Source organism: Phalacrocorax carbo, chromosome 3, assembly GCF_963921805.1.
Source record: "Phalacrocorax carbo chromosome 3, bPhaCar2.1, whole genome shotgun sequence".
Classification (NCBI taxonomy): domain Eukaryota; kingdom Metazoa; phylum Chordata; class Aves; order Suliformes; family Phalacrocoracidae; genus Phalacrocorax; species Phalacrocorax carbo.
In genome coordinates this window covers 13,602,246-13,618,072 of record NC_087515.1, presented here as the reverse complement: position 1 = coordinate 13,618,072, position 15,827 = coordinate 13,602,246, and the positions used below count along the sequence as shown (strand labels likewise).

Genomic DNA, 15,827 nt, shown 5'->3' with positions numbered 1-15,827 from the left:
TATGCTTCCTGTTCTGAGGCACTGCCTGAATTTGTGCCAGTGCAGTTGTAATTGTACCCAGTCTTCATCCGTTTCCTTATTTGTTTAATGTTAAGGTCCACATAACCATTATTTAGTTATCAGTGAAATTTCCCATTATATTGTTTTATAATGGCAAATTTACCATGTCTCAAAAGTTAATGAATGATAGATCCTGAGTTTGATGTTTCCCAGCAAGGTGAGGAACATCAGATAGAAGCAGCAAAGTTTTCCTGTTCCCCCATGTATGTGTGGGAGGCCAACTTAGTAGCTGTAACTCATGTCCTTGTCGCTGAGGTGTATCAGTATTGATGTTGCTTTTGGGCACATATCAGATGAACATTGCTTTAAAATGCTTTCCAAATAAAAAAAAAATTGAAGTGTCCTGGTAATTGCAGCTGGCTGAAGAATAGTTGTTGGTTCTAATAAGATAGTTTATGGATAATGTTTAGGTTTTTTAATCCACAAACTTTTTTACCTGTAATAGTCCATTTTTACCTGTAGGCTTATTTTAGTCTTGTGTTGTTGGACATTGTAATACAGAACAGACTGGTAATTGCAAAAGTGACTTTGTTATGATTTCTTTTGACTCATGATGGTGGTTGTTGTTGTTGTTTAGGAAACCTGAATTGACTGACTCTGCCTCTCTGCTAGAGACCTTCAAGTTTCTTGAAAACGCAGCTGCGGACTTTAGTGATGAAGAAGATGAAGAAGATATTGAAGGAAGAGAGAAGACAATCATTGATACCCCAACAGTGAGTGGAAAAAATAATTGAAAAAGTTACGAAGAACAGAAAAAGTGAGATTAATGAGATGCCTATATGCAAAGTATATGACTGTGTATGTACACGTGCAAATCATTAATGCATCTTTATGATGGTCTGTCCAAGCATGTGTGCGTAAGAGGAATTATATATGCATTTCTGAGTTTGTGCATACAAGTTAAGCTTTGCCATCTTTATTGCTTTAAGTTTGCAGTGACAGATTAAAAATTTTTAAATTGTCTTTCTACTATTCCATACTGCCTAGTATTTTTGATATATATTGATAAATTTTTAAGGTAGCAGATATCCTTTTTTTAGAATTTTCAGCTTAGTTTGAAGGTATTGTTTGTAACATTGCATGTCAAAAATGCATTGTTTCTTGAATATTTATATAAATGTATTGATATTTAAAATGACTTGTAGAAATTTATCTTTATAGGGTATGGAACCAACATACCACATTTCTCTCTAAATAGCTTGTGAAAGGAAGAAAAAATATAACTGAAAAAACTCTAACGTGTGGTTAATAAACTTTTTTGTTTACTCAAATACCTGAAACTCACTTATGATCTACACTTTGCTCTATGATTGGGTCGTATGATCATATAATATAAAATACACATACAATCAGTACTCAATTTTATCCTCCTCTTTTAAAAATTAATATTTATTCAATGAGTTGCATTTCCTAACAATCAAAGCAGATAAGATTTATGATGATGTGATTATTTCTATGTTCAGTTTTAAGAATGAACACTTAAAAACCCATCACTTTTAAAGAGCTTTTAAAGAGGATCTTTGTAAACTTGTTTGTCATCCATGGGCTGTGAATTAATGTCTGAGACTCTTCTGTAAAATCGTATGTAATACAGTATGTTCTATAAGCCTGCTGAAGGAATGAAGCTTGAAGTTTAGAATTGCTTCAGGTTTTGAAGTTAGTTCATTGTATTTAGGGGAAACAGTCATTCATCCTCATGAACTATGGGATGTTGGTCTATGTAGTGAAGTCTTTTCAGACTGACCCTTAGTAAGGTTCCAAGTCAAAATATTGTTACGAATGTAACTTTTCTTTTTCTGTAGGAGTAAAATTTATGCTACTGATTTCATGTATCGTGGCATCAGCTCTCCTGTTAGTCAAATAACTGCAAAGCGTCTAGTCCATTTTCATATTGAGGGAAAAGTAAATTTATTGTAAAAAGCATACAATGAGGTCTTTCATTAAAACATGTATTTTTTCTTTTACCAAAATTCGGTAAATTGTTTTTTTACTAAATTTGCTTTTGAATTTGAAAGGGAAATGCAGTTTAAACATGTAAGTACCATGTTTAAATAACAGTAATATCTGAGGAAGTATTAGGATGGAATGATTTTTGCCAAATCTAAGCAAATCAGCTCTTGTCAGTTGTGGGTTTTTGGTTTTTTGTAGACTTCTCTTTTGGTGCACATGTAGAGTGATTTCAGAGGTGAGAGTTAAAAAGGCTATTTTCAGAGAAGCAGAGTGAGTTTGGTTTTGCTGAAGTCCTTTCTGCATCATTCTGGGCTTTTTGTTCATGGGTTTTGTGTGGGGTTTTTTTAAATCTGTGTTAAAAGAAAGTTTGTACTTTTCTGGTGTTAAAAAAAAAAAGTACTGGTCTGGGCCAGTGTAGGTACATTATCAAATGATTGGTTATTGGTGGCCACAGGAACAAAAATCTACAGACAGATTTCATTTTGACTTAGAAATTTGAATGAAGTCTGTATGCTTATTTCAGATTTGCTTATTAATGTATGCTTTTCTGCTTCTTCAACTTCCTGCTAGGATTTTGCATAGAAGACAAGATAGTACTGCTCAGTATAAAGATGTGTGTATAACTTAATTCAGCTTTTTTCTCTGCTTCCTGACCTTTCAGATTGTGAGGAAGAGAGTGCTATCTGACAGCAGTGAAGACAGAGATACAGAAGAAGCTTTGAAAGAGTTTGACTTTTTGGTTACCTCAGATGAAGGTGATGGGGAATCAAGAAGTTCAGGAGATGGAACAGACTGGGGTAAGGAAATTTAATGGATTGTATCAGGAGAAAAAAAGTTGTGCTAAGAGTATATTGTAAGTGAGCGATTGAGATCTGTCACTATCACAGCACCTTTTCAGTATTCCTACAGTAAATAATTGGCAGACTGAAGTACTCTTGAAATAATATTCTCATTTTTTCTGTCTACTGCTTTAATGTAAGGATCCTTCAAGGTTTATGCTTCTGGTCATTGTCTTTTTCCTTTTCTTTAATAGTAAGGCAGCTAGAATTTGAATTTTATTAGTGGAATTTCAATGTGTTTTTCCAGTGACCCATGCTAATGAAGGGCTCTGATAAAACTGTATTTTACAATTATGACATGAAAGTTATTTCATCATCTTTGCTTTCTCCCACTTTGATACGGAGAGTAATGTGAGACATAAAGACTGAGTTAGTTGTACTCTTATTGTGTGTTAGCAATTTGGGCAATATAAACTATGCAGTTGCTCAAATTTTCTTTTATAACTTAGCAGAAGAATATCTCTTTAAGCCCCCTAGTCATGGAGAGACATTTCACAAACTGTTCTCTGTCCTTTGAGGTTTGTGTCCTGCAACCCACAATGCCAGCATCCATTTAACTTATATAATTATATAATAATTATTATATATATAATTATACAATTATAATTATGCTGCATAAACCCACTGCATAGGGAAGGGAAGAAGGAAGAGAACTAGTTAAATATCTTGATGGGGAGGAATTTCCTCCTTAAGCTGCTCAGGAAAGTCTTGGGCATAAGTGGACACAGAGGGAGCTATGGAAGATGAATGGGAAATAACTGAGCTTTATAATGGAACTGAAATCTTCACAGACAAATAAGCCGTGGTAGCTGTGGCTGTCATGTGAGCTAACAGCTCCAAGATGCTGTATTTCACTGAAACCATCTCCAACGCTTGGTTGGACTCCAAATTATTGTTCAGAGTAGTGTAGGCTTTCTGCTTAAGAGAATGTGTCTCAATATCATTAGATACAGCAACCAGTATTCTGTTCACCAAACAAATTTAGGAATGTTACTCTTTATTAATTTTTTATTAGGTTATTCTGATACTTATCTTTAATATTAAAATTTTATCCATTTATGCTTGATAAGTGTAGCTATTGCTTGTGTCACCGAAAAGTCAGTATGGCAACAGGAGCTTTTTGTTCTCAAATTCACACTTCTGGTTTATTTTTACTTTCATCGATGACAGCTGAGTACAAATGAGCAAAAGCCTAACATTAAAAATAAATTATCATGGAAAGTAGTAGTTTCATTTCTAGAAATATTAAGGGGATTTTTTTGAGTTATAGACATTCATGTTTTTCAGTTAGTTGTTTCACAACCTGTGTCTCTTATGGTAACTGTATATAAGAATAAACTCCTTCAAGGAACTGCCATTATGAATCACTTATGTTAATTTAAGTGAAACTGCTAAATGTAACATAGAAGAGTGATGTTGTGTAGCGAGGGTAGAAGCAAATAGAGGAAGTCCTTGCTTCATTTTGGATCACAAGCATTACCGATCAGTTACAGTAATCTTTTGAATCCATTTGGCTTGAAAGGTCCTCAGAAGTATTCAGGTAACTTTTAAACTGTAGAGCACTTGCATAGTAGTAGTTCAGGATCCATTTGTGAAGTAGAACAGAACCTATGGGGCATGCAGTAAGCAACCTGGGACGGTCTGTATTATTGCCAGGAAAACACCTAATATACGAATTTTCTACAATGTAATATAAATCTATTTAAACTTTTTGTTGGAGGGCAGCAAAGAATCTTGTCTGGTGAAGGAGGAAAAGCATGATTAAAACTTACAACCTGGTCCCAGGAAGAGTACATACTTGTTCCTCTCAAACATGATTTTCTCATACCTTTTTTGAGTTCCTCACTCAAGTTTTGATCATTAGTAATACTTAATTAGGCATTTGTATTAAGAGGACATGACTTAGCCCACAGACCATCTTTTTAAAAGTCCATATTCAGCTTATTGATACCTCTCTATTTTCATACTTGCTGCAAAAAGACAAATGCCTCAAGACTTCAGGTGTTGAACTAATCTGTCACTCACGAGTATAGGATCACGACTGGAGGGTTTAAAAGAGTGAGAGATCAGCTAGTCCAACCTCCTGCTCATGTCCATTTGTAGCAAGTTACTCTGGCCTTCTTCTGGTAAAGTTTTGAATATCTTCCAAGGAAGGCATTCCCATACTCTCAGGAGCAGTATTCTGGTATTTGACTGTCCTCATGGTAAAAAGTATTTTGTTCTTCCGTGATGCAAGTTGGGGCAGAGTCTGCCTCTGTCTTCTCTACACCTGCCCATGAAGTAGTTGTAGGCAGTACTAAAATGCCTCTTTTGCCATCACTGAATACTCACAGTAGTCTCAACCCTTCCTTGTAGCTCATCTGCTGCCTTAACTATCTTAGTGGCTCCCCTGAACGTGCTATACCACATCAATATTAGGTATTTAAGGTTACACTTACAAGGTTTAGCAATGTAAGAAATATTATACTGGATGCAGTACTCAAAAGTGTGGTCTCACAAGTGCTAAAAAGAGGGGAATAATCACTTCTCTCACCCTACTGGCTCCTGTCCAGGGTACGGATGAGCAGCTTTGCTGCAAGAGTTATGCTGCTGAATCCTGTTCAATTTGATGTTGATGGAGGATCCCTAGGTCTTTATCAGTACAGTTAATTTAGAACAAGTCAGTCCCCGTAATAACCTGTGTCTGGTTTTGTATCTTCTGTCCAATCATAGTGACTCCTTCAGATGGTGACTGATAGCGTTGTGCTTCCTCTACAAACATTTAATACCTTTTCTGAATGTTAGTCTGAGGATAAGCTTATTATTGTTCGTATTTTAAAAAATCTAGAGTAGTTTGTGGATGTACAAAGCAAACTTGGTCTGAAAGGAATTAATTTCTAAATAATAAGGTTGATATTTTAATGAGGAAAACAACGGAAAAAAGTAAAAAAAAATTGTGGCTGTAATGGTCATGAAAATAAATTTGAGGATAAGCTGTATTACCTTCCTCCTCTTGCAAGTTATTTTTCTAAGCTGCCTCAGTACAGTCTTTCCATATATGGAAAAAATGACTTGGGGGTTTGAACTCTCATAACACATTTTGTTCAAAATCTCCAAATACCATAATAGTGGAAGAATACTACTTCTCTGTATCATGTCACATGGGAAGCAATTCCAGAGAGGTGTTTTTAAAAAAAAGTGGGGATTTTTCTTTTTACTAGGCGTGTTGAAATGTTTTGTGTATTTTTTTCAAAGACTAATAACTCAGGCCTTCCCCTTTTTGTGAAATTTCATGGCTTTAGTGCTTTAAGATGTTATTGAAACCTTGGTGACATGTATAGTATGTTCCAAAATGATTTAAATGTGCTGCTGCTTTGTGTAAATGACAGCATAGCACAAAGACAATGAAATCAGAATTTGAAATGCAGTGATACATCATCTGAGTTGTAAAGTTATGTTGACCAGTAACATAGCTGCTGCTTCTAGATAAAGTAATTCTTTCCCTGGAGGAAAGAAAGCTGAAAAATACATTTTGATTTATTATTAAGTAAATGTTGCTTACATTTATGAACAGCTATGTGTTTGGTTATAGAAATTAGGCATGTGAAATTCCATCTCAATTTTTTGTTAAGAAAATTCTGAGCAAATAGAAATGGAATGTGAGTAGCAGTTTTACAGCTTTCACAAGCTTGGTGCTATTTCTGTCTGTTTAAAATAAAAGGCAAATGCCATTGACAGCAGCTGTTATCTCCTTCAGTGGAGATCACTTGGTGACATTATTGAAAAAGGATGTTTCATTTGTTTCACTTTGTTTAGAAAAGGAAGACCAGTGTCTCATGCCTGAAGCTTGGAATGTCGACCAGGGAGTAATAACCAAACTCAAGGAACAATACAAAAAGGAGCGCAAGGGGAAAAAGGGGGTTAAGAGTAAGTGGAAAACATTGCACCTTAAAATCATAAATCCCACATCTTTCACACCCTTAATTCTCTCTCTTTCAATGTTTTCCTAAAACTACTTACTCTTTTACTTTGCTGCTCCTGACTGCTTTCCTATTCACCAGTTCTCAGGGGTTGAAATTAATGGCAGTTAATCAAGTTACCTGATAAATAGTTGGATTAGATATAACTTCTTCCAACCAGGTGTTGGATTAATTAAAAATTTTTGCTTTGACCATGGATTATACTTCCGTTGTTCAGAAACTTAAATTGTAAAAGGCATTGGTTTAAGAGTTCACACTTTAATATAGAAGACTTCAGAACCCTTTCTTAGCTGGAAACATGCCAGTTTCACAGGAAGAGTTAAAGTCTGGTATGTAAATAAAAAAAAAAAAACAAACAACAAACCAGAAACTGTCTTGAGTATCCTATTAGATGACAGAGGGAGAAACCAGGTTAATTTCTACCCCTGTTTATACTTAACATTCACAATGTGAAAGTCATGCTGTCATCATAATTTGTTATGCAGGGCTCGAAATAGGAAGCAACTCTGACCATCAGTTTATTTGTAAATCACAGGATTTATGTATTGACTTTCATACTTGGGGGACTAGCCTTTAAAAACGTTGGGTATTGTTATCCAAACAAAAACTGTGATCAGTATCTGAAATACAGTTTCTAGCCCTGTATTGTATTTTTTGATACGTTTCTTGAAATACAAATCTGTTTTGTAAAATCAATGTTTTTTGATAAGTAAGCCTTAAAACTTTAACTCAGATGAAGTGTTTAAAATGAAACACTGTATTCACAGCTATGTTTCAAAAATCTAGGCATATTGAGAATTCATGTGTGAATGATGTAAAGTAATAATATTGCATGTAGCCCAGTAAGAAGTTTGAGGGATGTTTCTCCCTTTGTGGGAAGATGCTTATGAATACCAAGGAAATTTGCACTTCCAAAGAGACGCATAACAATGCAAAAGATGTCAGATCCTCACATCATTGAGTCTGACTTGTTTTGTTACTTTTTGTATTGATACTGTGATAAGCGACTGCTCAGCAGTCAGTTATATTGCTGAAATTATGCTATCAAATATACAAACTAGACCTTCTCTTTTATTTTTCATTAAAAAAACAAGTAAATCATCACCATACTTCAAATTTCTCATGTGATACTTTTGTAATCTTTGGAGTCATTTAAGTTACTGGAAATTAATTGCAAGTCTGACAAGAAGCTGAGCTGGCCGGATAGTGTTCATGTTTCAGAAAATTGAATCTAAATTTCTTTATGGTTGAGAGAGAGAGGGCATACCAATATATGACTTCAGTGAAACTGATTTTTTTGTAACTTGTCTATTATTTTTAAAATACATAGACATGCTATGTAATTCAGGGTAAACAGTTGTAGGGTTAACTTAGCAGAAATTATTTAATCAAACTGCTGAAATTATATTCTTGAACAGCTGTTGAGTGCTTTTTATTTTATAATAAAATTTAATATTTTATTGTTAATATAGACATATTATTGGAACATGTGTTGTATTTATGAGAAAAATTCCTGATGTAAGGCAGCACTTGGACATCCAGTGCTCCTTCATGAAGATAACCACTGCTTACTACATTTACAGTACCCTTTGGATTGATTTGATTGGTTTAATCTTGGGAGACCAAATGGTTTACTGCAGTACAGAAATTAAGCATCTTTCCGTGGACAAACCATCACTGGAAGGGCATTGATGCAAAAAAAAACCAAAACACAAAAACAAACAAACAAACAAAAAAAACAAAACAAAAACCAAAACAAAAAAAAACCCCAACCACAAAACCAGGAAGAATCACAGCCTGTTTTCAGCTGTTCATGATATTGCACGTAGTGAAGCAGAATCTGAGGAAGAAAGTCCGGGGGAAAAAGAAGGGACTAAATATCTTGATATTAAATTGTACAAAGTTTGTTTCTATGACTTTAATCTCATCATAAATGGTGCTTAGACACTGAACTGCTACTAGGTAAAATATTGTTTTTATAAATCAGATATTGTAGTAAAACAATCTTGCAAAATCCTACTTACTGTTTTCATGAATCAAGTAATATTTTTGTGACAGACAAATACAATTTAGTTTATTATCTGTCATTATGGTTAGGGTGGACAATGTAGAGTTTGCAACTGCATTAGTAAACTTATGATTTTGCAAGGCTGTAGTAAACACTCCTGTGAAGTAATAAAGGAATAGAATCATAGAATCATAGAATGGTTTTATGAGAGAATACATATATTAGAGTACACGTCTGTGTTAAAGCTGCTTACAAATAGCTGTATTATTTACTGGTCTAGGAAAAAAACATAATGTACTATGGGTAAGACATTTTCCCATTCTTAATTAAACTTACAACAGGAAAAACTACCGAAGATATGTTTCAGCCTCAATCCTATATAAAACAGTCAAAACAGGGATGTGGGAAAATGATGGAGCAAAGCACAGGTAAGTGTCGAGAAGGGCATGGGTCTTCACCGTATGTAGCTTCAGGAAGTAGGCCGGTGAATCCAGTTGCATTTATGTTTTAATATAACTTTTTGGATTATATAGTTCACGATACTACACTACTGCACAAATAAGTTTAAAATAATCATTTTGTCATAAGAATATGCTGCACAAAGTACCTGATGCACAAATTTTAAAATATTCACAAATAGCTTCTTTTTTTGAAAAGTAAATATTTTGATAATCAGTGTGACTCAGTTGGAGGCATTCTTCAGCATCCCATCCAAGTAGCAGTATGAGCTTATAAATGTGGGGAAAATTGTGTGTTCACAATTCTGAGTTGCTTCTATCACTTTCTTTTCAAGAACTTCATTTCATGCTGGATGATTAGTAACTGCTGAAAATAGGTGCTCATTAGTTTTTCTGTGGTAATGTTATAATGCAAGGTCCATTGTTGCATGTGCTGCTGTAGCATATATGATATAAGTAGTGCTGTCATGAAGTATGCATAAACCATTTAATTTTTTGTTTTTTTCTGGTTAGGGCCCAACAGGTCAAAGCTGCAAGATATGCTTGCAAACTTGAGAGATGTTGATGATCTTCCTTCGTTACAGCCATCTGTTGCACCTTCTTCTAGGCCCAGTAGCTCAAGGCTCATTGAACATGAGATAAACAGAACAGATGAAGGTAAGTACTAAAAATGTGCATACAGCTTTGTAGAGGGTAGGTGTTACTTCTGCTTAAAGATTATCCTCTAAGACTTTCCAAGCACTTTATAAATACTAATTCAGCATTGTGAGTTCTGTCAAAGTGAGATAAATGGCATTCCTATTCCTCCCCTCTGGTCACTATTAGTAAGGTCAAGACACCTACATAGGTAAAGTTTTGGCTGAATAACTTTGCACATGATGGAAGAAACTCATTTGGCACTGAGTGGCTTTGTAATATTAGGATTTTATGTCACTTGCTTTTGATTGTACTTACGCCTGGCAGTCAAGTGTGGAACACAAACTCTCAGGACATAAGAGCATCTGTTTTTCTCCCCATTAACATAATTCTAAATTGTGTACACACACATATGTATGTGGGGTTTTTTAAATGCAAAGATAGAAGCTCTGCAGGTAAATGCAAGTGGCTAGGTATAGGTTTTAAATGTATGTAGTGATTGTGTAGTTGAATTACACAGAACAGCTTACAGCTTGCCAGAGTTTTAATTTCTGTAACGTGTTCCAAAAATTGAAAACAATTCTCATAGCAGCTAGTCCAAGTACGGAAAGCCATGCATCTTTCCAATGAGGCATGTGGTTACCTTCATTAATATTATGCCTGAAAGTTGCTAAATCATCTATTTGATTCAACATTTGAATTCCTATAATATGCAACATAGTAAAATAAATATATGAGACTATATTGACTTGCAGAAGATCATATCCTATGCTCTTTATTTAACGGTAAACATGTCTTTTAAAAATGAGCAAAACACGGGTTTCACTTAGCAGTCTTTCAGCGAGTGTGAAAAAGTAGGTCAGCCAAGTTATAATTAAGATGCATAAAAAGCCATGGTGTGTGACATAGTTACCAAAGATCTCAGTAGTTGTTTCCAACATACTCGGTGATTTTCTTTATGAAGAAGGGGGTAACTTAGCAACACTTTGAGAAGTGGAGGAGTTTTTTGTTGAATGTTTCCTTTCCAACTTTTCTCACACATACCAAAAGCCATATTAGCAAAGCTCTATTTTCATGTCCTTTCAAGAATGCACTTTTTAATTCAGAGACTCAGTAAAACAGAAGAGAACAACTGATTGTTGTGGGTCTGAGTTCAGTATTACAAAGTATTAGCTGTGTATTCCTTTCTAAATCTGAGACTCTATGATATTTTTGGCATGTAATTTTTTTATTCTCATAACTTTTCAAATTTGATGTCTTGTATGTATTGTGTTGAGTTGCATATTACATCCTAAGTTCAAAAGAGAGACAAAGAGAATGATAGTTTAGACTTCAGGGTGAAGAAGGTAAGAGATGATTGTGATTAAAAGGTAATAACTAAGAGACCTAATCAAATGGCAGAGCTTGAAGTGCCTTTATTTGGTTGCAATAAGTAATAGAAAGCAAAAAGGACAATCAGGGGTATGAGTGTGGAATGGAAGGACCATAGCACGATTAGCTTACTTTATGTTGAGGGGACTGGAGGGGAATCAAATAGCTTCTGAACCTGATGCCTTCGGGACAAGAGGGAAGCAGCCTGAACAGATCAGGCTATACATGGTGAACCATAGTTTTCTTGGTTTTAACTTAGTGTTGGTGCTGTTAAACTAAATAAGATGCTGAGAATGAGATGGCGTTTCCTTTTCTCTCCCCCTGGTAGCAACAGTATTTGCCAAGGCTTGCATTTACAATGGAGCTAAAAGGGGAAAACATTGTAATTACTGAAAAATCCTTGTAATTTGAGACAAAAGGTATATAACATTGAGTGAAGTCTCTCGTGTTCAGGAGTTAACACATTTTCATCTATTCAGTCACCTTTTGTGATTTATAGGCTTGGAGAGCTACTGTACAGGGAAGTTGGTAAAGGCATAGCATCTTTCAAGTTGTACCACTTGATGCAGAGCCTTATGTGGCATAAGTTTGTGACCTGCATTCCTCTTAGCTTTTAATCCTCCCATTTCTAGTGAATCTGCCTATGGATGTGTTTATGTTACAGTGACTGGAACTCCTATAGGCATCTTATAGCAGCTGTAAAATAGCAAGTTTGGATACTGCTAGTAAAAACAGGGAATTCAGTGCTGACTAACCTGTTCGGTAGTTAAACTGATTTTACAAGTAATGATGCATTCTCAGCTTCCCGTTGTTCTGCCAGATTGGAGTGCATGTAAACAGCTTCATTGTAGACATGCTTTTGGATGTATGTGGAAACTGTTATGAAGGAAGAGTCCCACTGTTCCTAGCAGCTATTCTGGTCTACATTTTTGCTACTTCTCCACAGGCTATTTGCATATTTTATAGTGGAGCTGGGGAAGGGTCTGAGTTTTTCTGTTACTTTTGCATTATGTATGGATGAATGGTAGTGTACTCTTCCCTCCTGTGGCTAATTACACTTACTGTCTTGAGTCATGCACACCTCAAGTGTAAGTATTATGTTCAGAGGATACGATTCATTGTTAAGTATGGTGGGTTATCTTTAGCTGTTTTTTCATGCATCATTTTATATCTTTTTGCCCTCAGCTCCTTGAGAGATGTTTAGAGTTTTGGAAGTGGAAAATGTGCTTTTATTAATCAACATTGTATAAAGCCATGTTTCAAGATTATTTTTTTTTCTTGCAGTGGAAGCTTTAACATTCCCTCCTTCTTCGGGGAAATCTTTCATTATGGGAACAGATGAAGCCCTTGAAAATGAGCTGGGTCTTGGAGAACTGGCAGGCCTTACTGTAGCCAATGAGGCAGATTCACTGACCTACGATGTAAGTGGTTATTAATGGTAACTCAAGGTCCTACTGTCTACTTGCTGAAGGCAGATACAAGTTACATGTGTGTAGACTCAGCAGAAAACATTTTCCTGTTAAAATTATGATGCCAAAGAATGCACAAATATTTACTTGACTGTTATTCCCATACACAGCAGCCTTGAAGCTCTCTGCAAGCCCCTCCCCTTCTCTCATTTGCCTGCCATGTCATTCAAATAGTTGAAAGTGAAAGTAAGTGTAACTAGTGATAGTGATACAGCTGACTACTCGTAACCCTGGTGACCCTGAGCAAAATTAGCAATAGCATGGTCAGCAGATTGAGGGAAGTTAATGTTCCTTCCACACAGGGCTTGCAAGGCCATACTTGTATGTAGTTTTGGGCCCCTCCACTTCAATAGGGTTGTGGAGACTTGGAGGGAGCCCAGTAGCCTGTGACTGATGAAATGTTGAGGGAACTAGTCTTGTTCAGTTGTTAGGAGGCTACGGGGTACTCAAATAGCAGTCTACAGGTATTGGAAGGATGCTTACAAGGATGACAGAGCCAAGCTTGTCCATAGTGCCAGGTGTTGAAGCAAGAGAAAACAGTAGTAAATTATGGCTTGAGAAGTTCAAGTTGGACATGAAGGGAAAAGTGTGAAGTAGGAAGTGGTACTGAAGCAAGTTACCGAGAGAAACTGTGGAATCCTTCTCCTGGGAGATGTTCAAGACTTGGCTGGCGGAGAGTTTACTTCACCTGGGGTGGGCAATAGTCTCATTTCAAATGGGAAGGTGGACCAGAGGCTTTTTGGGAGACTCTTGTGGCCAGCACTGCTGTAGTTATGTGCATAGCCTATGTCTTTTTCTTTCACTTTTTATGAAAAATCTTTCTTAAAATTGCTTCTTCAGTCATACGCAATTTTTGTCTGTATTTCTGTTTTCTTGGAAAAAGATACTTGAGGTATTTCTTTCATCATCTGCTCCTTTGTGATCTGTCAACTTCAGATTAATCTTGCTATTGCATTATTGAGTTCTGTCAAGGTTGAGGGATTTCGGAGATGATTTTATTATTATTGCATGTTGGAGAGGAGTCATACCCTTCAGCAAATCTGACACTTAAGTAATTACCATGTGGGATTTTGATATCACAAATCAAATCTGAGACTTCAGAAATAACCTGCAGGTCCTTACTTTGAAGTTCTACCCTTGTATGTACTTGTAAAGCAATAAATTACATAGTTAATAAAAGGTTACACACATTTTGAGAGTGACACTGCAGAGATGTGCGCTACTACTAAAGCAAGTTTCTGAGCATGTGATGTGTTGTGAATCATCAGGATTGCAATGATGTAGAACATCTCTGCTAAAATTCAGTATTTTAGCATTATCTCCTAATTTGGGCTCAGCTTTTAATTTTTTTTGCTAATCTTCCCTAAATTAACTTCCAAAAAGGGCTTAGATAGTGTACAAATCTAATTTCTTTTATGGTTACACCTAAAACTTTGATGCTGAATTTTTAAATTCAGAGGACATGACAAACCTATACCATCTGTAAAGGAGTTTAATGTTTTCAGTGCTTGACTTCATTGTTCAATTGTCCATATAAACTACAGTGTTTGTCCATGTCTCCATATCCTGAACTAACAGTGTTCATGTATGGGATCTAGCATCTTTATCCACCCCTATCCTTTTCTGAGTGGTTAAGAATATTAACTTCTGTTTGTTTGTTTATTAAATGAAGTCCTGTGATCAGGAATTCATAGTCATGCTTACCTTACCTCATATCTTTTCCGGTGCTAACAATTAAAAAAAAACTAGTTTACAAAGCTCCTTGTTCTTGTCACTCTGCTCTTTACTGAAACAAAATAAAAGGCTAATTTTTCCATTTCAAATTTCACTGGAAGTTTAGCTTACAAATAATATAATCTGTTTTTATTTTGGACTACTTCATACCTTCTTCCAGCTGCCAAATGTCCATCAGGTAGGATTAGTGGGAACTCCAGTATGAGGTGTTTTTGTTGTGGTTTAGCCCCAGTCAGCAACTAAGCACTACAGAGCCGCTCGCTCACTCCCCCCACCCCAGTGGGATGGGGGAGAGAATCGGAAGGGCCAAAGTAAGAAAACTCATGGGTTGAGATAAGAACAGTTTTAATAATTAAAATAAAATAGTAATAATAATACAATGAAAAGGAAAACAACGTGGGGGGGGCAAACCCCAGGGGCAGGGGGGGAAGTGATGCAACCGCTCACCACCAGTGAGTGACTGGCTACCGCCAGTCCCCGAGCTGCGATCACTGCTTGCTCTGGCCAGCAGTGTGTATAAACTCCCCCCAGTTTATACACTAGGTTTGACATCATATGATATGGAATATCTCTTTGGCCAGTTTGGATCACCTGTCTTGGCTGTGTCCCCTCCCCTCCCAGCTTCTTGTGCACCCGGCAGACCGTGGGAGGCTGGAAAAGTCCTTGACTACTGTAAGCTCTACTTAGCAACAACTAAAACATCAGTTTGTTCTCAACATCATTCTCATATTGAATCCAAATCACAGCACTATACCAGCTACAGTGAAGAAAATCAACTCTGTCCCAGCCAAAACCATGACATTTTTTAAGTGTCAATTTTCAATCATATGGAGAATGAAGTTGAAAGATTTCATGTGAGTCAGTCTTTAAATGTATTTGCTCTCAAGAGCTGAAGATACTTTCCTTTTTTCAGTCCTTTTCTTCCCACTCATACTTTTACTGAATTCTTTTCTTCTAAAACATGGCAGTGTTAGCCTACCTCATTTCATGGCTTACCTTTTTCACATGTTGCTTTGGTTGTCTGTAATTTAAAGAATTTTCACTGGCTAATGGAGATTATGAATTTATTACTTAAAAAAAAGCAAATTTTCCTCTTTTAGGTAAGTTTGTAGAATATCTAACAAGATGAAATTTCCCAGATTGCTAGCCAATACTCTCTTAAGTTTATCTTTCCTTTTTGCTTTATTTACACATTTTTGTCTTAACAAATGTTCACTTTGGTTGGTTCTGGTTTTTCTCCCTAATCTGGATAGATTAAGAAGCTTCATAAAATCTTAATAGACTGAGTGCTGTACATAAGAGTATCTGAACTACAAAATCATTACATTTAATATTGTGTAGAG

At 35.9% G+C, this 15,827-nt stretch overlaps 1 protein-coding gene across 3 annotated transcripts in view; it reads left to right on the top strand.

Moving 5' to 3' along the window:
- Positions 1 to 15,827, top strand: part of STRN (striatin) — a 66,766-nt gene that overhangs the window by 37,447 nt on the left and 13,492 nt on the right. For 2 of the 3 annotated variants that reach the window (XM_064445866.1, XM_064445865.1), the window contains exons 6-11: positions 638 to 773; positions 2,672 to 2,807; positions 6,645 to 6,755; positions 9,158 to 9,244; positions 9,788 to 9,931; positions 12,566 to 12,702. In XM_064445866.1, the coding sequence (XP_064301936.1) occupies positions 638 to 773; positions 2,672 to 2,807; positions 6,645 to 6,755; positions 9,158 to 9,244; positions 9,788 to 9,931; positions 12,566 to 12,702 (751 nt within the window). The remainder of the gene's footprint in view (positions 1 to 637; positions 774 to 2,671; positions 2,808 to 6,644; positions 6,756 to 9,157; positions 9,245 to 9,787; positions 9,932 to 12,565; positions 12,703 to 15,827) is intronic. The other variant, XM_064445867.1, reaches the window with a different exon arrangement.